The sequence below is a fragment of the Grammomys surdaster genome, unplaced genomic scaffold (assembly GCF_004785775.1).
Source record: "Grammomys surdaster isolate TR1022 unplaced genomic scaffold, NIH_TR_1.0 261, whole genome shotgun sequence".
Lineage (NCBI taxonomy): Eukaryota > Metazoa > Chordata > Mammalia > Rodentia > Muridae > Grammomys > Grammomys surdaster.
The window spans coordinates 3,184,006-3,209,301 of NW_021604702.1; the positions used below are offsets into that span (position 1 = coordinate 3,184,006).

Sequence of the window (25,296 nt, forward strand, 5' to 3'; positions counted from 1 at the left end):
CCAGAAGACTCTTAAGATATCTTAAAGTAAGACTACAAATATTTATAAACAAGATGATGCCCTATTAAAATATTGAAAATTAATAAAAATGTAAATGGGACAAACCCAAATTGTTATCCCACATTACTGTAGAATAATGGTGTTATACCGACGATCTTGTAAATACTGATCCAAATCTAAGAGAATGGACTCTTGTTCATTACTTGTGGTTACTCTCTCATACCCTCAAATGGAATAGTTTAAATTGTGATTTTATGGTCCTATTGAAGAGGGGTCAGCTGCTTCTGTTGGTCCTCATAAAACATTCTTATCTTTGACATTCGTCAGAGTGACCAAGTCAGTGGATTTGTTTTTCCTTCCTGTTCTCTTTTCCTTTCAATCTTTCTTTCTTTTCCTTTTTCTTTTCTTTCTTTTTATTTTTTATTAGTTGCTGAAACAGAATCTCACTGTGGCTGGCCTGGAACTTGCTGTGTAAACCAGACTGATCCTGAATTTCAGAGGTCTTCCTGCCTCTGCCACCTTTGTTCTCCCCTTCCATCTCTGCAGAAACTTCTGTCTTTTCATCCTTCAAGCCTGTCAAAGTGACATTTTCTGATAAGGATACTGATGATTTAAATGGGATTGCATTGATGAAGGGGCACTGGAAACTAAAGGCAGAGCCCTCTTTTTATTGTCTCAAGCATTCGTTTACCTGTGGACTATGCCACACAGATTTTCTTACACAAATATAAAAAGTGAACAAATACTGTCACGTCCTTTTGCAAAGGTTTTGTCTAAATCTATTGCATGATAATTTTTTCTAGAATTATTGACTAGAATGTAAATTTTCCTTTTGTCTCTAGAAATGTAATTTTTTATTGATTCTTGAGAGGATTTCTTATGGTTATTTACTTATGTAAAGGTATATGTTTTTCTCATGAGAAATATCACCATGATGTTACTGTGAAAGTGCTAGTCTCTTTTTATATTTGCTCTTATTTGTCTAGTGATTGTGAACATCTTTAGTGAAGTCTCTACTTGAATGAACAAAAAGTGGAGGATTTTAAGTTCTTAAGTATGTTTAGTGCAAGGTTAAAAATTACATCTTTTACACAATCCTAGGAAGATCAGAGAGTGCTTCAAGAAGTGAGTAAGAAAATGAAATGATGATTTGTATCCGGGTCACCGTCTGTCTGGGTGATGTGTCATCTTGTCTTATTTCCATCTCCTTTCCATAGCATCTTCTTATGTTATTAATGTTTTAATTGTACTTTTAGAACTTTACTCATTAGTTATATTGTTATTATAAACAATGCTAATTATGTTATAAACATAATGCTAATATAATCATATTTTTATAATTTCCTTTTAGCATGTTAGAAATAATTTCCAGTAGTATTAAAAACAAAAATGTTTCAAATTGAGAAAAGAAGGATCACAGGGAAAACCATAAAAATTAAATTGGTCAGGGGGTGGTGGCACACCTTTAACTCCATCTTTGAGAGGCAGAGGCAGCTGCATCTCTCTAAGTTCCAGGACAGCCAGGGCTATACAGAGAAACGCTGTCCCATAAAACCCAAACCAAACCCAAACCAAAACCAAACCTAAAGTTGGGCCCAGAAGGTTAAAGTTAGTTGGCCTTCTCTATGTCTAGAGTCCATATGCTTGAGAGACTTTGAATGTTTGCTTCTCACATCATCACTTCTGTGGTGCATGATTATTACATGGTAAGGGGTGATTTAAAAACAACAATAGCGTGAGTATGTGGATACCACAGGAGTATGCATTAAATATCACTTAAATGAGGCCTGGGCAGATGTTATACCTGGCTCAAAAGAGAATCTAAAGAGCAGCGCCTTTGGCGCCTAGAAGAGCTGGCCTGAATGTGCGAGTGGCTGCAACATGAGCAGTGAGGACGGAACAGACAACTCCCACCTACCCAGGGACAATTCGCCACTCCACAGAGAAGCAAGTTACTATTGCTGGTAGTTATCAAGCCATATAAAGAAATATAAGGTAGCCTTTATGGAATCAAAACCAGACCATCTAGAGGTATGTGCCCTGGTCCTAGACTAGACCAGTGAAGCACAACTTTTCCTTTGTACATGTGTTACATTCATGGAGATTATAAAACTTATAATTTCACATCCATTGTGGTAAAGAACACTTTACCATTTGAGGTTTGTTTGTTTCTTCCTTGGGGTTTTATGTAAAGTTACTTGTGCCTTGTTTTAATTACCATCCTCCTGTCTCAACCTCTCAAGTTCTGGGGTGCATGTACATCAACACACTTGACCACAGTAACAGGACGCCATGACCAAGACAGCTTGTAGAAGGAAGAGTTTACTGGGGCTCACAGTTCTAGAGGGTTGAAATCCCTAACAGTGGGGACATCATGACAGCATGTAGCGGGCATGGTGCAGGAACAGGAATCTGAGGGCTCACATCTTAAATCACTCGCACAAAGCAGAGAGTGAACTGGAAGTAGATGAGATGTTTTACCTTCAAAGCTCACTCCCAATGGCATACATCCTCCAACCAGGCTGAGCCACCTAACCCTCCCCACATAGCACCGTCAACCAGAGACCACCTGTTCAAATCCCTGAGACAATAGGGCCATTTCTTATTCAACCATCACACCATAGCTATCACATTTTAAAAAAAGATCACTGTATATGTACATTGTATGTGACATTGTTACATAAGGACACTTTTAAACAGCTGTATAGTTCACTGTATATGTACATTGTATATGACATTGTTACATAAGGACACTTTTACACAGCTGTATAGTTCACTCTATATATACATTGTATGTGACATTGTTACGTAAGGACACTTTCACACAGCTGTATACTGTATGCTCATATTCTTCACATATAGTCCTCCCCTCTCCCACTGATCCTTTAGACAGGTTCACTTCTACTTCTGTTGTCATATATACATATATGATTCTTGTATCTATATAAGATACAGAAACCACTAATGAGAGAGAACAGAAGATAGTAGTCTATCTGAGGCTTCTTTAATTCACTTAATATGATTATGATTATTTTTAGTTACATCCGTTTCTTTTTCATGTCTGAAAAATTCCATTGTGTATATATAATACATTCTCTTTATGGCTTCTGTTATTGAACACTTGCACTGCTCCATAATCTAGGTATTATAAATAGTTGTAGTTCTGACAAGAATGCCTTCCTTACCCATCATGGAATATGCATTATCAAAAGCAATGCATTTATGTCTTAGGTTGATAAGGCTCTGTACAGAATCTTATCCATCCTTAGCTTGCCAGCTTGTTAATTTAATGACTCTGTCTAGGGGTCCATTTTCAGTTGTAAGCCATGTACTTTGGCTGCCAACATGTTGTTTTTAGAGACAAGCTTTAACACGATGGACAAGAATAAAAGTATTCCCAGGACAGAAAGGGGTAACATGATCAAGTTATATATGCCATTCTTGAAGCTTGACCAAAATAGAAATACTGACCTCAGGCCATGAGTAATTTTATTAGCAGTATCTAACCCATCAACACTCATCAGAGCAGCATTCTTGAAATCCATAAGCTCACTATGTAAAGTTAAAACATCCAGAGAGGTGTTAGACTTATGCCAAATACACTGCATCTGTAAACTTTTTTCTAATTATAATGACTACCACTCTAGATTTTAGAACTAACATGAATCCAATGGTATTTGGCATGACACTCGAGATGGCGCCTTACCTTTAAATTCCTAACCTCCTTCCAATAATTTGAATAGGATAAAGAACATCAATCTTTTCTTCCAAATGCCTATCTAAATCCTCTTGTATATTCAACACAGTAACTTTTTTTGCTAAATGATTAACAAAAGTAGCTGCCTTAATTTCTTGTATCAAAGCAATTGCAGAAGCAGTGGTGCTAGCAATTAATGTAATTAAAACTGTTAGACTAGCCATAATCAAGCCCACTACCCTCTTGCTTCTGCTTAAAGCCTGACTCATTTTTTCCGGTACTTGCAAGCTATTTTTAGAATACCAAGGTTCTGTGATACTCAGGGCAATAAAACAAAAGCTGGTTGATAGAGACAGGCTCAGTCTTGTTAATGAAATAAAAAAAAGGGGGAAGAGGCAGGGAGCTTTTGAGGCTTCTTGGCAAGAATATGATATGGGCCAAGGACAAGGAAATGAGCTGCTTGCCAGGAATATGACATTGGCCCAGGACAAGGAAGTAGGCTTCAGGCAGGAATTTGACATTAGGCTAGAACGAAGAAGTAATTTCAGGCAGGAATCTAAATATTAGGCTAGAACAAAGAAGTGATTTCAGACAAGAATCTAAATTTTAGGCTAGAACAAGGAAGTAGGCTTCACACATGAAAATGACATTGGGCTAGGACAGGGAAGTAGGCTCAGATATTTTGATCATTCTGATAAGCCCTTAGAAACAGTGATCACGGGAGTGTTCATGGAATTTTGTTTATTGCCTTGCTTGTTCTTTGAGTATTAGTGTTTATTGTCTTGCTTGTTCCTTGACTTTGCATCTATTGTATTGCTAGTCCCTCAACCTAGAACTGACCTTAATACTTGCATGTAATTAAAATGGTATAAAAACAAAAAGGAGGAGGTAGGATGGGATAGGAGGGCTCTAGGGAGGGGAAATGGGGAAGGGGATGACATCTGAAATGTAAGTAAATAAAATATCCAATAAAAATAAATAAATAAAAATAAAAAAACAGTTGTAGCAATCATATATTAAAATATTCTTATAGAATAAATATCACTTTTATTGTGTCATGAATTTTACATTCTTTTATTACAATTATAAGATTTCATTAACAAAATATACATAGTGGCTTTGTTTCTTCATGTAAATTTCCATCAGCTGAATCCATAAGATGATTGAAGGATAAGAAGTCATTCTTATCCCTGTAGAACTGTCCTCATTAAAAGCCATATTTCCTTTGACTTAGGAATATATATAAATCAGTGTCTTAGCCTATGTAATCTAATCCTAATTATTAGCAATTATTAAGAGGTTTTGGACTTATGTAAACAGTCTGACACCACCCAAGAGATTTCAATATCTTCACAGAGTCAAATAGGCATAATTCTCTAAGGATTTATTTATATGTGCTTGCACATGTGTATGTATGTATGTATGTATGTATGTATGTATGTATGTATTTGCGTCATATGGCCTGCAGAGGCCATGCAAGTGTGACAGATTCACTGTAACTGGAGTTATAGGTGATCATGAGCCCGTTGGTGTAGATACTAGTACCAGGTCCTCTGCAGGACCAGCAGGTGCTCTTACCTGCTGAGCCATTGTTCCAATCTTGAGACTCACCTCTTTAAGAGATTAGTGATCAAAGAAAAGATTACAGGGATGTTTAGCTTCATCAAGCTTAGTCCCATTTATACCTTCCTGACATAAAGCATCCCTGCAAGTTCAAGAAACAGAAGTCCTAAGGGCAAGGAAAATGTTCATGATTTCACCTTCAACTCTTGGTTTTCAAGATGAGACCTACATAGAAGGAAAAAATACCTCATTTAACAGAGGTTATCTGAACATTATAGCAATTGAACTTGCTCAATTTCAGCTGCCTACATGGTGAGCAATTTTAGAATGCTCATTCTTGGCAAAGGATAATGTGCAGTCATTCACAAAAGAACCAATTTGGTCAGGAAAGTAGGATAGGTTATTTCCTTCTCATCTCGGCCCTGTCATTTTCCTCAGATGTGACTGGGCTGCAGTGAAACATTAAACTCACCAAGCATTGGAAGTATCCTAGTGCCTTAAGCAAAGCGGTCTTAATTCTGTCTTTTCTCTTTTTCACAGTTTAGTTCTGACTTATGTGTACTGAGGCAGATGTGTGCCCATGTGAATGCAGGTGGCAGCAGAGGTCAGAAGAACTTGGATCCTCTAGAGCTGGAGTTAACAGACAGTTGAGGGTTGACAAATTTGGGTGCGTGGAACCAAACTAAGGAATTCTGGAAGAACAGGAAGCATTCTTAGCCTCTTAGCCATCTCTGTAGCCCAAGTTTTTAATTCCTTCAGATTCCCATTTAGTTTTTAAGACAGAATATGGTTTGGCACAAGTTTCTTTAGTCTCTTGCACATAAATTGTTTCCAAGGGCACATTTTAGATAAATCATGTCGAGCCAATGCTCCAACTTTAATGCTCTATAAATAAGTGTTACTAATATAAAACACACTTAAGACTATCCTTAAAAATTCAGTAATACAGTTCCAGTTCAGTAAAATGTAGCAGTACAGAAAGGAGTATTTTAATCTTGTCTTCAGAAAAGCTCAGATCCTAGCAGCATTATTTTTATCAAAGGTAACTCTATCATGTAATGCCATAGTTCTGCATAATACAGCAGATATACTATTGGCTAAACCCAGAATAACATCTTTAATTTTCCTGTTATGGACATTGACTTGCAGAGAAGCAGCATGGCCTGTGTAACTTATCTAACTGCACAGTTAGTGAAGCCCTGCTACCAAACGTTGACTTGTGATTTCTTCATCACTCTTCCTCTAAAATGTCTGCCTTCTCTTTTAACAAAGGTGTGTGTGTGTGTGTGTGTAGAGAGAGAGAGAGAGAGAGAGAGAGAGAGAGAGAGAGAGAGAGAGAGAAGGCGAGAGGGGAGTGAGATAGAGAGGGAGGAAGAGGGAGAAAGAGCACTGATACTTTTGAAATCTGTTTTATATAGGTAATGTTTTTAGGGTATTGTGTCATTTAAGTTCTTTCATGCATCATTTAATGTTTATATCTACTTGGGAGATTATAAATTATTCCTTTATCAAGTGGTGATCAAACTCTTCAAAAATTGTTGTACTCCAGTCTAGTATTTTATTTATTTATTTATTTATTTATTTATTTATTTATTATGTAAACTTTCTTGAAATGAGTTCTCACTATGTGCCCTGGCTAACCTGGAACTCACTATGTGGACCAGAGCGGCCTAGAACTCCCGCCTGTGCCTCCCAAGTCCCAGGATCACAGGTGTGTGCTCTCATGATTAGCATCCAATTTGTTTAGTATTAAAACAAATTTCACTTCTTAAGGGATAAAATTTTAGTACAATCACACCAAAGCTTAAAAGATATCAAGAATAATAATTGTAAAAGTTGACACAGTTCTGGTGGAACTGTGTTCCTTTCAGTAAAGCCTTGTCACATCTCTGACTCTAGAGAATTTGGGATGATCCCATGAGAGGCACTTCTAGACTGTTAGATTTCTAGCCATGCTATGGAAATAAATAAGTGAGCAGACATTGCCAGTATTTATACATTTCTCTCAGATCATCTGTGCATGCAGCTACCTCCTATTTTAATCATTCTAAGGGAAGTTAAATATATGTTCTTTCTGTATGTAAAATACTTTATTCCTAAAGATATGTGGCCCAATAGTAAAAGAAAAGCTAAAGCCTTCAGCTAGAATTCCAGCTTGCAGTTGTGCCACTGCTTCTGCAGAAAGGCATTTAGCTTCTGTGAGTGCATGAACGGAAGTCACTTCTGACCTAGACACTCCCTCCTCATTGTCTGGTACTGGCAGAGGGGCCACTGTGAGTGGGATTCTGCCCTATTTCTAACAAGCTGCTTTTACTCCCAAGAAATTGGAAAGCATTAAGTTATCTGCCTTAGAGTACATCTTTCCCTTAAAATTAACAAACATATCAGCCTTTTCCATGAGCCACAACAGATTAGCTCTCCAGGATGTTGCTTGTCATCCAAAAGAGAGATAATATTTATTTCAAATAAAGGTTTAAATCAAGACCTAGAATTCATTATTTTGCTCTTCAAGTTGAGATACAGAATAAGTCACTCTAAACAAATGGTTATTGTTTCATGCAGTTGCTGCAGAATTTACTAAGTGTTTTTAAATGTAATGAAATAAACCTCAGAATACCTGGCTTATGACCATCCCCGAGTGAATTGTGCTGGCCTGGAAAGGGCTCCCTTTGGCACCACCCCTCCCCCACAGGCCTCTGATGATTTCTCTCTTCTGTGGTCTCTTCCTTTTTAAACCCACTACAACATTTTCCATCTCTACTTCTTAATGACCCACACTGCAGTTTTTCCATTCTGTTGTTCTTATAAGATGAAGAAAGCTTGCAAGAAGAGTTCTCAGTGTATTTTTGTTGGTTTCCAAGGTACTTGGGTACATTTTTAGTTGCTGTTACAAGCCAGACCACATAATTAATCAGAGCCAAAAAGTTAATAAACTCTGAAGCAGTTCAAAAAAAAGGAGACATCAAATAAGGTGACCACATAAACATGTAAATTTCTTTATGTAGCTCATTATCACACCTGTCATTGGAGTCTAATACAAAGTTTTGCACATAGTGTATATTTTGAGTACTTTTTTTTCTTGTAAGACAATGATTGAATGGCTATTCTAAACAATTGACCCTACTAGTCAGTAAGAGGTAGAGATAATTCCTCAATGTAACCAACTAATAAAGAGGTCAGCAGAGTAGTTGCCAAGTAAAGAGGCTGAACCTCTTACAAAGCCCACCTTAGTTTAAATAGTCTGAAACTGAGGTTAAAAGATAGAAAAGTCATTTCTACTGCTACAAGTTTTAGTTTCAAATTTCATTTTGTGTCCATACCAATCAGAACTGGGAGAAAGCCATGCAAACACCTACCTTTTATTGGGCACTAAAAAGAGCTGATTGGTAATTGTACTGTTGGAATTTCACTTTCCTAAGAATTTTTCTGAGAATCTAGGCTGAGTGACCTAAGAAGAGAAAGAGTAGGCTTTGTTACTTAAGGACATTGGTTTAGGGAACATACAGTTTAAATATTAAAAGAAAGTTGGTCTTATAAACAGCATGTAAAGTAAACTTGCTAATAAAAATCAGCCACATTTGCAAGACTATTTCCAAACTACAGCAATCTGAGAGATCAAGGACCTCCATAGGTCAGGGGTTTTACACTTGCCGTCAGTTAGCAGCACTGTTTGAGAAAGGGGCAGAATCTTTAGGAGCTACCACCTTGCTAGAGGAAATATGTTAGAAGCAGATGGGGAGGGTCCTTTGAGAGTTCGTAGCCCTATTCCACTTCCAGTTCATTTTCTCTGCCTTGGTATTGTGGAGAGAATTGTGATCTTTCAGTTTCCTGATGAAGCTTCATACTGCCATATCTCCCTCACCATTGTAGACTCTCCCTCTAGAACCATAAACCAAAATAAATTCTTTCTCCCACAAATCATTTTGGTCAAAGTATTTTATCATAGCAATAAGAAGTGACTAATACATATACCTAACAAATGTATACCTGTGCATTTCAAGATTATTTTAAATTTGGGCAACTAAGTATAGCAAGTTAATTACTATAGGAAATCTTAATAAGGTCAGTAAATGTTAATTTGTAATCATGAAATTTAGGGCAAGTAGCAGTTGATTAAGAAATGTTAGTTCTCTCTTCCATTTTGATGATACAAGTCCACACAGTTTGAATCTGTGACCGATTGATACCCTCATAATTGCATTATGGTCTCAGAACAGAAAAGCCAGTTCTAAAGTTAAACTCAGCAAGTTTACATAGTGTTTTTCTTCTGTGGCAATAATCAAAGTTTTAATTTTAAAACAGAATCATCAGAAATTTGGATATGTTTTTAACACACACATATACACATGTATATACATATATAATTGCTTATTTCGTAATGCGATGAAATAAAGAATTGTAAAGGCTTGGGAGATTTGTTAGTTTTTTGTTTATTTTTGCCATCTTAGGTCCTTATCTACTGATACAATTCTCTCAGTTAGAAATTTTAATCTTAATTTTGTAGACTTAAAAAGTTGACTCTATATTGACTTATTTATCTTCCATCTTTAAAATCTTCTAAACTATAATAAATAATACTTACAGAATGTGTGCTAGCTCATTGGAATTAAAGCATCTGCCAATGATTCCACTAAGAACTTAGTAATGTTCTAAAATTAAAGTGGTCATTGTTGGCAATCTTAATGTGGATGAAAGTCTACTTGGTGCCATTGTCTCACTGTTTGTAACATACTGGACATAAGTGATTTGTTTGGTTTGTTTTTAAAACTCTGGTGAGATCTGTTCCAAGGCCTGCATGCTGGACAAACAGAACATTTTAATTTTTAGGCCAAACTGTTGGAATTTATAACAAAGTATGACTACAGTTTTCTTAGTATGGTCCTTTGATCATGACACACTCTATCTATCCCAGTGCTTGTTAGGTATGTAGCTGTATATGGTACATTTAGTATTCTGATACCCACATTATATAAACTCCGTTCAAATTAACAAAATCAAACTCATTAGAGAAGTGTAAAGTATGAACAGAGGGGTACAGACGCACATACATCAGGTTTCCTCGTGTGGCTCTGGTGTCACCTGTGAGCTGAACATTAGCATTTTGTGTCCGTCTGTTGGGATAGAAGGGTTTCATAATGAGTGGGATCTGCATTCTTAGTAAGAGCAATTGATGTTGAATGATTAAATAGAAGAGGAGAATAAATAATGCAATAAATAAACAACACAATGTTAACAATATGTGAAAAGTCACACAGGTAAATATACACATTGTAGTACAGGGAAACTAAAACTGTTATTTTCCTTTAAAATCACTTTTACAACCAGGTACACAAAACATGATGATCTAATGATGACTCCATGTGTAAACATGAAATTCTGACACGAAGGCCCTTGTTCAGTGAGTGGGGAGTACTCCCTGAATTGGATAAGGCAGTTTGTACCACAGTGACTGATCTGGTATGCGTGTGGGGGAAACAGTGCTGCTTCCTTACCTTTTTGCTGTCTTTGAAAATAAGCTGCTGGCTGTACATCGGCCTCACATGTGAGCGCACTGCAAAATACAATGTTTTATGAGTGTGCAAAAGACAAATTCAACTTAAGAATTTCCCTGCTCATTATAGAAGTATGTGGGAAAACAGTTCTGAAAACAATGTGTTCATATTCATAGATGACATTTTCCAGAGTATTTTTGAGGGTCTGAATTTCAAGCATTGGCTGGCATTTGGTATCATTTGTTTTTGTACTCTCAGGGCATATGCTGAGGTACTTGTGTCTGAATTGCAGTTCTTGCTAGTTTGTGTGTGTTTGAGCGGCAAATAATTGGGACACTGTATTTTTTGACTGTTCTCTTTACTTTTGAAAATATTATGCAGTCTGTTAAGATAAATAAATACCCATTGATTATTACAAAGAATAGAAGCCCATCCTTCGTGTTCTGTAAAATAATATTGACAAATAGGGAAGCAGGCGATAGTTACCTTCTGCTAGAAGGGAACCTTCTTTCTTTATAACTAACTCTAGAAAATAAAATACTGAGTATCCTACATACACTGCTTGTTAAGTTACTAGTAACTAGTATCTTTGAAATGTAAAATATTATAAGTTGTTAAGTTTGGAGTTCTCAAACATAGAAGTATAATTAGTCATAATTTTTGACATTACATGGTCTTAAATTTTTACATCTATCACTTTTTTTCTTTTTGTTTTAAAAAAAACACTGATTTATAATTAGAATTGTGGAATCATAAGTTGTACTTAGAAAAGGATTTAAAATTAAAAACCTTAAGACAGTTGATTTGGAAACAAATTACTATGTAAATGCTGCCTTTAAAACTCAGAACAAAACCTTTTAAAAATAAGAGTGCTTCTTAATGCCTCCATTTTTCAAACTATTTTGAAAAATGGAAAAAGCACTTATGATTGAAGCTGAGCAAACACGTATCTTTGCTCAGTTCTCAGAAGTTAGATTTTCTAGTATCTAGTGTAGAACTTGTCCTTGTCCCCAATGTGCTTTCAGATTTAAATGATAAAAAAGAATGTTTGGGCTCACTTCAAATTAGGAAAATTTACTCTAATGGAAAGGGTGTTTCTGTAGAAAGAAAAGTCAACTTTTCTAGTCACCAAACTAGCATCAGACCAAATTAACTGAACCTCCATCTTTGGGAGGCTCCTCAGTCCTCAGGGAGGCGCCTTCTCAGCAGGGTTCAGGTTTGGACATTCAGTGTCTTGCCTCTCACTAACTAGCCCCCCTCCTCTCCTTCCTCCTCTTTTGAGTAGACAGCTTAGGTATCAAATTTTCTTGTAAATTTTATACAAAGGCAAAAACTATTTTAGTTCTATTAGATACTGAAGTCTTTAACTCATAAAATTTAATTCAGTTTGTAATTTTTATAAATGCTGAGTCAGTTTCTAGCATGGCAAAGATTTTGTTCTTTAATCTTTTTTTATAATCTAGTCATTATGCCCCTCCTGGTACACCCTCAGACAGTTCCTCATCCCATTCCTCCTCCCTGTCTCCAAGAGGATGTCGTCACCCCCACCCCCAACCCACCAGGACTCCCCACTCCCTGGGGCCTCAAGTTTCTTGAGGGTTAGGTGCATCTTCTCTCACTGAGGCCAGACCAGGCAGTCCTCTACTGTATATGTGTTGGGGGCCTCAGACCAGCTCATTTATGCTGCATGATTGGTGGCTCAGTGTCTGAGAGATCTTGGAGGTCCAGGTTAGTTGAGACTGCTGGTCTTCCTATGGGGCCGCCCTCCTCCTCAGCTTCTTCCAGCCTTTCCCTAATTCACCAACAAAAGCCCAGCGTTTGTCCTCTGGATGGGTGTAAGTATCTGCATCTGCTGCTTGTTGGGCCTTTCAGAGGGTAGCCGTGGTAGGCTCCTGTTTGTAAGCACTCCATAGCCTCAGTAATAGTATCAGGCCTTGGGGCCTGCCCTTGAGCTGGACCCCACTTTGGGCTTGTCATTGGACCTCCTTTCCCTCAGTCTCTTCTCCATTTTCGTCCCTGCAATTTTTTAGACAGGAATCTTCTACTGGAGGAAGACCCTTTCCCCACTGTAGAGCACTTTATCCAAGGTCCCTCCCTTCGAGTCCTGAGAGTCTCTCACCTCCCAGGTCTCTGGTACATTCTAGAGGGTCCCCCTACCTCCTACCTCCCGGGGTTGCCAGTTTCCATTCTTTCCGCTGGCCCTCAGGGCTTCACTCTTGTTCTCCTCCCACCAGTACCTAATCATGTTCCCCTTTCCCTTCCCTGTCCCCTCTCCCACCCAGGTCCCTCCCTCCATCTACTCCCAGTCATTGCTTTCTTCTCCCTCAGATTTAAAGCCAACTGGTGGATTTGGGGTTTATTGTTGACTGCCATCTAGTGGGTTAAACTATTCTTTCATGATAGCCTGTTAAATTTTAGCGACCAGTTTCTATATGGAAACATTACCATGCTGTGCTTTATGTGTCTTCACTGACTGTTGTATTTAACACAACTGATTTATATGAAGTTTCTAGAACATTTTGGTGATGGTAATCCTTGAAGCAATCAGTATAAACAATATAAATAATACATACTTTTAAAAAGTCACATTAAAATAAACTGATCTCACTAATAGTTTTTGAACTCTGGTAATTTAAAATTTTATATATGTAAATTATTTCAATAATTACTACATTTTTTTTAAATTAATGATACACAGTACCTACTTTTAAGATTTTTTTTCTTACTTTTCTTTGTAGATGCTACAACTGTGGTGGTCTCGACCATCATGCTAAAGAATGCAGTCTACCTCCTCAGCCAAAGAAGTGCCATTACTGTCAGAGCATCATGCACATGGTGGCCAACTGCCCACACAAGCTTGTCGCTCAGCTGCCTGCTGCTTCTCAGGGAAGACAGGAGGCAGAACCGCAGCCATGCACTTCTCTGTCACCGAGAGAAGTGGGAGGGGGGCATGGCTGCACAACGCTGTTTCCTCAGGAGGTGAAGTCAGAAATGGCAGAACGGTCAGACAGGTCACCCCAAGAAGTTTCTTCCACGAAAGCATTTTCAGCAATAGGAGAGCAAAACAAAAAGGGGCCTTTGATTCAGAAACGGAAAAAGACTTAGTACTTGTCAGTGTTCCCTTCACCTGGTTGGGAAGTCTACCTCATGCAAGCACAGGGGAATAGTGTGCCACAGAGAGCAGCTGACCGGGGGTTTTAACTACTGCTGAGGAACTGTGAAGTTCTTAATTGACAAATCACTCTTAAGCAAATTACATTTAAGCAGGGTGTCATGTTTTATAGAATTGAGATACTACATATAGTATGTGCATAAGTGAGAGGGGAGACCTGAATCTGTGTGTATGTGTAAGGATTTCACATAAGAGTGGCACATACACACACGCGCGCACACACACACACACACACATATGCATATATATATATGGTTGTCCTATATGTGCGTGTGTGTGTGTGTGTAGATATAAGCACATACTCTTCCTCAGATAATTGGGCATCTCCAAGCATTGATAATCCATGGGAAACATTTGAGATGGTTTCAGAGTTAACCCTTGGAATTTTTCCTAAATACTACTTCTTTTATATTATGTAAAAAAAAATAACCACGTGACTGTTATCTTTCATGTGAACCAAAGCATACTTCAGACCTCAGAGCTGCCAGTCAATGGTACTAAAGGCTTTTGGGATCCTTGGTGCCTCCCAAGTCTGTGTCCATAACTCTGTCTTGATGCTGATGGAGTGTTTTGCTGTTGCTGTTATTTGTCTTCTCCTGTCTGAGGTAGTAACTTAACTCTAGATGCCTCTGACTGCCGTAAGCTTTTAATTCTTGGATACGTAACTCCAGAAAAGACAATGAATGTGAAGTTTCTATGCTGATATTTCAGTGTCTTTTATTCTGTTTTGATTGTAAATTATATGCCTATTAAGAAAAATGAAGGGGAGGGGAATGTATATAGTAATATGATCCTTTTCAGTGGAACTTTGATCCTTGGTCTTTTACAAGTGTTCTGAGGTTTTTAAGGGATCATGGCAACAGAAGCCTTCTTTGACTAAGTAGCTTTTGAACCATCACTTAGAACAGGAAGGTCTCTTACTTACTACTGAAGCCTTAGAGAAAAACTTAATTATTTGGGTATATTTTGGTAGCTGTTTTTATTATCCCTGGAGAGTCCTCAGACCTGTTTCTAAAACAAACGAAAGCAGCATAGAAATAAAATAGTGGGGCTTAGAATGAAAATTACGTTGCCCAATAGATACAGCCCATGATTGATAGTAAAAAGAATAGTGTTTGGTGGCAGGCAGACTGAATGACAGGCCAGGAGTAGAGTTACCAAACTGCCCACTGTTGTGTGGCTAGAAATACTCTATGGGAAAGCATTGATGCCATGGCAGTTTCTGTGAGTATAGAAGCTGAAGTAACCTGTGTGATAGATTCAGGATGAGCATTCAGGGCTCGTCATAAGAATCTTCTCAGATGGATTCTCAGTTTGCTAACAAATTGACTAGGGACTGATTAGAGTTTTGGGCTGTTTTCCATCATGTTTTGTTTTGTTTTTTTTTTAATGGAGTTAGCCTGATTCTAAATGTGATGAGCAAACTTTTGAAACATCTTCAAGAAGGTACCAAGGAATTGCAGTGCAGATTTTGGCTGTAACTATATGGGCCTGTTGGTATAAGCTCAGATAATCAAACAAGAAAGCATTGTGACTCATGAGACACATTCTACAGAGGAGTCCCTTCCTCCTGTGTGTCTTGTCATGGGAGGTGGGTGATGCTAAGGTTTCATCAAGCCACTAGAAGAAGAAACTGTCTCTGACTAGCTTGCCGGTCCTTTCCAGAGGAGTTTGAATTTCCTGACAGTATTTATGAGAATTCCCATAGTGTTTTACTGAAGTATCAGTGTGCCGTAATACAGAGCTTACCTTTGACGATATTGAATGTGATGTAGCCATAGAGAAGTGCTGCCTTGCCTTACGTGAGGATTTCAAGCTTATTTAAATTATGAAGACAAATCAAAGTGTCATCCAAGTATAACGAACAAAGTTACAGTTGTACAAGCAGAATATGATGATAGGTCACTTTGAACGTTCAAACCAAAGTTCCTTAACTATAAAAATAGGAAATAATAGACTTGAAAATTGGACATTCTGTTTACATATAAAAATTCAGAGCTGAGGTCATTTTAAAGAATGAAAGTAGAAAATTCAGAAACACTTGAACTATAGACCTTCTGGGTGCAGTTGACTTCTTTTTTAGCTTCTGACCAGACTGACTTACTAAAAGCACATACCAAACCTATCTTATGGTTAAAAGTTTATTTTTTATATAAAATATTGTCACTATTACATGCTCAGGACAAAGAACTTTGCTCAGGGAACATACCATATAATGTTTTTATTGTTTTTTTACAGACTAGTCTATAATCCTGCTTTCTCAGAACAAGCCAAATAAATTTAGTCTTTATGTACAGACATGTACAACTACCTCTGAGTTTGACATTGATCATAATTCTGAATATCAGATATTAGTCCTTTTTTTATTTCATGTCAGAGTCTTGTAAAGCAAAATTCCACTCCCTGCAGATGTGAATTCACTGATATGAGTACTTGTTCATTCACACAAGTAAAATGTTCTGTTTACAGCAGATGGCTACCTCCTAGCTACTACATAGCACACCTCGGTGCTGCTGCAGCCTACGGGTTGCTGATAATTCTCTGGTACAGACACTTAATCTGTAGCACAGATAGGCATTTTGCAACTGCATGTTTCTGAAAAGCGCCTGTTTTTCTCATTGACTTCTCATATTAGGTAGCAAAGTCTCCAAGCATTTCCTTAAAGTTATCATGTATTGAATTTAAGGAAGTATGAACACTCTTTATCCTAAGCAAAACCACACAGAAACAATCTTGAAAATAGATCTGTTACCTAGAGACGAGGGGCAGGAGAGGTAACAAAAGCAAACTCGGTGTTTGTATTTTGCTGACAAGTATTAGAAAAGATTCCTACCCTCTTCACTTGTATCTCTACTGTGCTGAAGGCAAAGGGTACTGCAGCATTCCAGGCCCCAGGCACATAACTAACTAGCACCAGCTTGCCATGGGGGAACTTAAAGTGCAGTGCTGACTTGAGCCAGGGGGGAAAGGGGTCTGTGGAGCACCACTTTGCAGGAATTCCTAATAGTGGGGTGATGGCCTGTGTGTTGAGCCACCTTTTGACCTCCCCCTCATATCAACACAAATGTAATTCCTAAAAATTGATTCACTACCAGCCTTTAGCCTGTGAACTATTCATTCTCTACACAGCAGGTCATAGTGGAGACATTTTTATATGTGCATTTCTAGTCTTTGGATGTATTTTTACAAATGAAAGATTTAGGAAGATTTTTATCTGCTTATAACTTGGAAATGTTAGTGTGCAATCTAAAGAAAAAGGTAAAGACACCACGTTATTAGCATCAGTCCACCTCCCAAATATAGGATGTTTTTATTGCCAATTATTTTTGTATTCTGGCTGAGATTTATTTTGCACCAGTGCAGGCCTAACTTGTCTCTGGTTGTATGTAGTTTGTGAATAGAAGCCCATAAGTGTTAATAGATCTTGTAACATTCACTGTAAGATGAATTATACAGGATGTGGGGAATCTCATTAAGTCTTAAAGTTAATTTAAATTAATTTATCTGTTTTCTCTAAGAAATGTTTATCATAAAATATATATGTAATTTCCCATTTTGGTATAAAATCTAGGGGATGTGCAAGTGGAGTTGTGTGACTTTAATTTTCTAGATGTCTTAATGAGATTTGTTTGTTTTAGAAAAAGAACAACTTGTTGAAAGCATCCAGTTCTGTCTTACATATTGTCAACAGCCTCTTCAAGATGTGCCTGTGTGGTCTGTGACCTACTGCTCGTTTAAAGTGAGACTCACTGTTGACCTTACACTTGGACCAGAACTATGGCGTTATGGTGAAGTCCTGTACTGTGAGAAAGTACCCGGATATGCGACACACCTGTGGCTTACCTCTTGACGGTCCCAGTGTGAAAATGACAGCGTTGACTACCTCTTCAGTCACTCAGGCTGTCAACCACAGGCACCTAGCACCAGGCTGGCTTTAATTAGTGTGTGTTGTTTTTGTGGTGGTAACACCTCTATCCATATAAAGACCAAAGTGCACCCTGGTTTCTCTATGTCTTTAATACAGTGTTTTATCTAGTATTTGAAAATGATCTCATGTAGTCTTTAGATTACCTCACTCCATTTCGATTCATGTTGTTTACAAGTGAACATTTTTTAAAGACACACTTGAACTTGTGTTAGAAAGAACAAAGGAGGAGTCAGTAGTAGACTGGCATGCTGCACCCCGCCCACCGCTGGACTGTTCTCTGCAGACGTGGGCCTAGTGCTATCTCTGTCCCGAATGTCTTACTCTCTTGGCTGTTGATGTTTTGGGGTTTAAAATTACGTGATAGAAAAATAAAAGTTACAATGTTGATGTTTAAGATGGGTTTGGAGGTATTTTGTGTGTGATTTCTGTGATTGAGAAATTAAGTAAATGAATAAAGGGCCCTTTCAGAGGTATTTTTGCCAATATGAAGATGAGTTAAAGGTTTCAGCATGGTCTGGTAGTGGTGGTAAGCGTGGAAGGTGGTTTTTGAGGGGAATAGGGGGTAACTTGTCTTCATCTGGATTGTCAGTATTATCATCAGGAATTGTACAAACTTGTAAACTGAGACCTATACATTTTGTGTGGCCAGAAAGAATGGCATGAAGCTTATAAAAACCTCCTGGAGAAACCGTTTTAGAATTTTCTTTAAAAGTTTCTCCTAGTAATCATGAGGATTTCGAAAAAAAACAAATTAGGAGACAACAGTACCAGAAATTTAAAGTGTTACTGTAACTTGGTCAAACTGTGCAATAGTGGTGCATTGTCAAGATAGATTGATGAACTAGTAAATGCTGTACCCTACCCGGCCCAATCCAACTCACTCTTCTCTGTTCTGTTATGATTGTCTTTATTATTTTGTGTCCTATGACCCCTATATCATTTATAATTTTTATGAGTTAAAAACAATTTTTAAATTATGGGTACATGTGCTTAGTGCCAGTGTCCTTGGTGGCCAGAGGCACCAGATGCCTGGGAGGTGGAGTTGCAGGGGCGTGAGCCGCCTGACGTGGGTGCCGGCATGAACTCAGGCTCTCTAAGAGTGACACTCACTGTTACCCGGTGAACCTTCTCCCCAGCCCATGGGGTTTTTTGTTTTTTGTTTGAAATGAACCTTAGCCATTTTAAGTGAACACTTCCATAGTTTCAAGCCACACATGTGGTCCTATAGCAATGGACAGATTCACTTTGCTTCTATGAAGAGCTTTTGTTATACAAAGATTGTGTTTAGAAATGAAGTATTGCACTCTAGGACATGTGAAGGATGGGATTTAAAAAGAAAGCTATGGGAGTGGAGTGACTGAGAGCACCGCTCCTGCAGCGGAACTGGGTTGGGTTTGTAGTCACCCATGTGCTGGCTCACAGTCATCTGTAACTCCAGTTCCAGGGGATCCAATGCCCTCCTCACTCCTCTGGGTGCCAGGTATAAGGGAGGCACACATACACACACTGAGGGCAAAACACTTATACATAAATAAAGATAGATATTAAAAAGGAAAAATACAGCCAGGCAGTGGTGGCGCACGCCTTTAATCCCAGCACTTGGGAGACAGAGGCAAGCGGATTTCTGAGTTCGAGGCCATTGTGGTCTACAGAGTGAGTTCCAGGACAGCCAGGGCTACACAGAGGAAACCCTGTCTCGAAAACACACACACACACACACACACAGAAAAAAAAAAGAAAGAAAATTATATAAGAAAATATACAATACCACTACATGCAGATAACTTGATAATACTTTCATTAATTTTAAGATGTAAAAAAAACCCTTTAAAACTATAGTCTTATGATCTATAAATGTTAGTGGGTTTTGTTGATTTTCTTACAGTCAGATAGATGTGCATGTACACACACATCATTAGGTTAACTTTGGAGCTCTACTTGACATTGGACGTGTATTAGATACAGTTTGGAACTATTCTTGTCATACAATGTTCTGTTGTATAGACAAGCATGGTTCAGGGTACTAGAGAGATAGGTGGGTGGTGCAACCGTTGAGAACACTGAGGACCTGGATTTGCTTCCCAGCATTCATTCATACGGTGGCCTTAACCGTCTGGTATCCTATTATATACTTTATGTGTATGAGTGTCTTCTTTGCAGTATGTATATGTACCTTGTTTGTGCCTGGCATCCTCAGAGGACAGGAGAGCACACTGGATTCCCTGGAACTGGAGTTATAAGTGGTTTGGGAGCCTCCATGTGGGTGCTGGGAACCAAACCCAGGTGCTCTTACCCTCTGAGCCATCTCTAGCTCCAGGGGATCCCCTGCCCTCTTTTTGTTCTCTACAGGTAACAGGCACACATGCAGGTAAAACAACCATCACATAAAGTAAAATTTAAACAAATGTTCAGAAATAGCACTTCATGAATGTCCATTTACTTGAAGGCTGAGCACAGCCAGGCTCATTTGAAGGAAGGGGACAGACAGAAGAACAAGCATAAAAAGACCAAAGCCAGGTAAGCAGTGCACAGGTGGAGAGAAAACTGACTGGACTCTCTGCATGTCTGCATGGAGGGCAGCTGATCTGACCATGGGCCTGACAAAGTCTGCTGACCCAGCACCCCCTTTATTAGTTCCCTGAGAGTGTTTCCTGTTTGTTATCCAGGAGCTGTGAGAAGGGAAGACCAAAGGGGGAGTTGTATTCTGAGCAGTGGAAAAAGGAATTCAGAGCTGCCAGAAGAGCACATTTAAAAAACAGATGTCAAAAGGCTTCTAAGGGAAGGAGGCTTCCAAAAATTTTCATAGAAAGTTTTTTAAAAATGCATTTAAGTAGGGTGAGGGTGTGCCATGACACACTTGTGGAAGTCATAGGACAACTTGCAGGAGTCTTTTCTCTCCTAATATGTAGGGCCTGAGACTCCAACTCAGGGCACCAGGTTTGGCAGCAGGTGCCTTTACCCACTGAGCTATCTTCCTGACTCTGTAGAGGTTTCTGCTCTTTTTTTTTTTTTTCTTTTAACACACTTACTGAATCTTAAGACTTAGTAGAAAGTGTTGTCAGTGGTTAGGGACACTTGCTGCTCTTTCAGAGGTCTCTGGTTTCCAACCATCTACTCTAGTTCCAGGAGATTTGATGTCCTTTTCTGGCCTCTACAGGTCACCCCCCTCTTCCCCCCCCCCCAACACACAAATGAAAATATATCTAAAACAAGGATTACACTGAAGCATACCAAGAGATAAAAGATGGGTCAGTAGGATGCATCCAGATGCTAGGAGAAAGTCTGGGTGCCATATAGACGCACAGCGGAAGCTTGAAAAAGCAGCACGGGAACTTATCTGAAATGGGAGTGCCGAGGAAAATACAGTGTAGTCACTAGGAAATGGAAGCATTGAGAGTTCAAGATTGGGGCTGGAGAGACAGTTCAGTGGCTAAGAGCATGGGCTGCTCTTTAAGAGGTCCCAAGTTTAATTCTCTGCACCCACATGATGGCTCACAGCCATCTGTATACCGGGCGCTTTTCTGGCCTTACTCTTTTGTCTTTTGTTCAGTTTTAGTTCATTATGAGAAGAATACATGGACGACGACTTATGTGGGCACAGTGAGTTGCTTCATCAGACACACTCCCTTAACATCATAGCTCTGCTTCCCTGTTTGATGCTCAACTGTTAGCTACAGGCTCACTGGGCCTGCGCTTTTTCCTTTTCTAGAGTATGGATGTCTCTTCCAATTTCTGTTAATAAATTTTGACTTTATAGAAACTATAGAAAAGGCTAGTGGTGTTGTATACCTTCAATCCAAGCACTCAGGAAACTGAGACAGGAGGATCATGAGTAGGAAGCTAGAACTCAAGAGAACAGACGACAGGGCCTCACAGCAAGAGAAAACAACCCTTTGCTTTCTTTCCTCACAGGTCACCTCAGGACCTTCTGCCTTACTCCTTAAGATGACCTAGTAGGTGTGTGAAGGCAGGAGATGAGATTAGAAGAACAGCTGTGTATGTGCCCAGCTAACACAGAAGGGGGGAGCGGATTCTCACCTCTGTGTTGTTAACTAGCTGCCATGTGTGGTGGGAGTTTGCACACTAGGGAACTATAACATGTCCCTGTAATTAATGTTTCTGGTAACAGGAGGACAAGAAGCCTGGGTCTTTTGAACACATGTTTGCTTTATCTGCTTCTCTTCACCTCTAGTGCACTGTGTTAACTGTCAGAGCCAAAATGGACTCTGTTGTGTCAGGCCCTAACAGAGGAATCAAGGAAGCCAGGCCTGTTTGAAGGGTGCAGCCTCAGGCATATGTGGTTGATACAGTATCTACTGCAAGTTCTGTAGAACCTCCCATTCTCTGCCTCACCCCAGAACAAAGCAAACAATAACCAATGGGCCACATTCACAATACTTAGAGCTCCCATTTCTTAGACGCTCATGCTAATAACCCACACTACTTTTAGTAATTGTTTCCGAATGGATTCCATTCCCCATGAAGCTTTTCTTGAGGGAGTTTGGGGAACATGACCTAAATCATGTTACACAGAATAGTGTATCAGCGGTTCATTCGCAGTAGGTCTCTGGAAGTGTTAACGTTCCTGGTGACATGGGAGGAATATGGAGAAGTTGATCCATGGTGTTTAGACGCCAGTGAGAAGTTCTGCTACATGGCATAGAAGTGTGACTAGAGGCAAAAAATTTAAGATGTATGTCTCAGGCCAGTAAGATGGCTCAGTGAATGAAGATGCCTGATGCAAAACTTGATGACCAGAATTCTGTACCCTCTGGCTTCCCATGGTGGAAAGAGACACAGGTTGTCCTCTGACACGTGGGCCCTCTCAGCACACACAAAAAAAAAGTTATAAAAATTAAAGATATTAAATCTTCTCTGATGGTTTCACTTAAGTGATGAACGTTTGAGGAGACATGATTAATTTAAGCATCACACCATGTATACATGCAACACATCATACAAATAAAAATACATTTTAAAATAATTTCTTTTAATAAGTTTTGACTTTATAGAAACTATAGAAAAGGCTAGTGGTGTTGTATGCCTTCAATCCAAGCACTCAGGAAGCTGAGACAGGAGGATCATGAGTTGGAAGCCCACTTGAGATGACTAGCAAATCTGGTCTCAAGGTGGGAAATGGGGAGGAAGGGAGAGAGAGAGAAAGGAATGAAGGCAGGTCTGGAGTTGGACATTCTGGCTGGAAGCCATGTTGTACTGCAGCAATACCAGCAGAGGGTGCACTACCCACACTCTCCAAAGTGATTATATCACCTCAGCTACAATGTGAACATTTAAGTATTTCATATTACTAATAAACCTACCTATGAAATTTCCTGATTGTCATCTGGTAAGGCTTGGTTTTAGTACCCCAGCCAATGTTACAGCCTCTTACATAAGACAGAAAAAAACAAAATCTGCAGTAATCCACATACTTGACTCAGCATTTATAATTTTATACTTATAATGCCCAACACAAAGCAAATGCTGTATACAAAGCTGTTACACTGTGTCTTAGGGTCTGATGTACCGTGGAAAATCTGGAAAATCTTTCACCTATTCAATAGAGACAAAGTTTCCTCCACTTTAGAAAATTTGAGACAGGGTCTCACTATGTATCTTTGTTTGGTCTAGGAATTTACCTTGTAGACCAGACTGACTTGAAGAGTTCTGCCTGCCTCTGCCTCTCTTTATCAGGATTAAAAGATGCATATCATCACATCCAGCCTCAAATAGATTTGATTCAAGATCAGCTGGCTTCCTAGATATGGAGCTGCACACATACAACTACAACCAGTTATAGTGTATGTGAACACATAACAACAAACTGGCAAGGAAGAGTGCATTGAACTTCATAGGAGATACAACATGGCAGCTGGAAGCTACTGTAGATTATTGAGGACCCCACTCAGGCATCACAGCAGGTGATGTACTCTGGCAGAGGTAAGGGAAGACAGAAGTGATGTAGAAAGAGCCTTGGTGACTGTGTTAACAATAGCAGCATTGGTATGTGACTGGAAAGATGGCTCAAGGTTAAAAGCACTGATTGCTTTTCCAGAGGTCCCAGGTTCAATTCCCAACACCTACATGACAGCTCACAACTGTCTGTAATTCCAGTCCCAGGAAATCTGATGTCTTCTTCTGACCTCTGCAGGTACCAGGTATGCACGTGGTACACAGACATCCCTTTGGGCAAAACACCCAAAACACACACAAATACATAATTAAAAAGAAACTATTAGCTTTTCCCCCAGCAGATAAAGAAGCTCTATCAGAGCAGTTTTTATCTCAGCATGCAAATTCTCTGATTACGTTGATGCTGAGACCCACAAGGTTCAGCAATTGGCCTGACTGGGATGCTGAGGTGTGGGTAGGGTGGCTGGAAACAGAAAGTTCCTTCAGGTGGGAAGTTATGTGTAGCGGTTGCGGCTACAGTGGCTCATTAAAGGCCTTCTGCACGATTCCTCAAAGACATGAGAAAGTCCATGGTTCCAAAAGGGCTTATTTTCATGGCAGATGGTAGATGGATCTGGATGTACCCCCCTGAAACTCAGGGCAGACCTGAGTTAAATAGGGAGGAAGAAAGGGGGAGGGTCTGGGGAAGAATGCTTAATTGGCTCTGCCCTCTGGCCTTTATTAGTATGTAAATCTCTCTAGTGCCTGAGGCCTGTAGTCACACCCTCTACCTGTGCACTTTGGGAGCCCCCCCCACCCAATGGCCTACGTGACTGAACAATGTAGGTCCATGGAGACTAGATTGCCTGTTAGGACCCTTGTTCTGGGGATGTGGCCGAACAACTGCCGTTTCTCCCTTGGAGTCTCGGGGTTCCAGGCCCATGCTCAGGCAAAAGCCAAGATACACTTACGCAGTCCCACACTGAGGAAGGACAGACACATAGGCATGTGTACAGAGGAACTGAGGTTGGATGGCCTGGATGTTCTGATGGAGACACAGCAGCAGGAGTAGCAGCAGGAGCAGCAGCAGCAGCAGCAGCAGCAGCAGCAGCAGCAGCAAGCTGGAAGCTTAGCTTATTTATTTTATACATCTGAGCAGGGGAGATGGACTTACTGTATGCAGATGAACGAGGAGGAAGAGGCTTAATCTCTGCAGGAGGTATCTACAGGGAACAGTGTTATGTGACAGTCATCCAAGAGGAAGCTGTGTGGTTGACATTTCCTATATCCAATGATCAATTGTTTGAAAACATTTGAATTGGAACCAGAGAAAGGCTTTGAAAATTTCCATAGACCTGAAGTACTGGGGTCCTTAACATGCCTATATGAATGCCGACAGTACACATTCACTCAGGAATGAATCTGTTCCTCACACTTGGATAGCAGCTCAAATGTTAACTGTACATTATGAGGCTAGAGTTGTTCTGATACAGGAAATGCCAGACGTAGAGAATTAAGGTGTGTATTTCATTAAAAATAAACTTAGAGCTGG

At 39.4% G+C, this 25,296-nt stretch overlaps 1 protein-coding gene across 2 annotated transcripts in view; it reads left to right on the top strand.

Moving 5' to 3' along the window:
- The window catches only part of Lin28b (lin-28 homolog B), an 80,156-nt gene extending 66,299 nt beyond the window's left edge, over positions 1-13,857 (top strand). For both annotated transcript variants that reach the window (XM_028775803.1, XM_028775804.1), the window contains one exon: positions 13,491-13,857. In XM_028775803.1, the coding sequence (XP_028631636.1) occupies positions 13,491-13,857 (367 nt within the window). The remainder of the gene's footprint in view (positions 1-13,490) is intronic.
- The last annotated feature ends 11,439 nt before the right edge of the window (positions 13,858-25,296 follow it).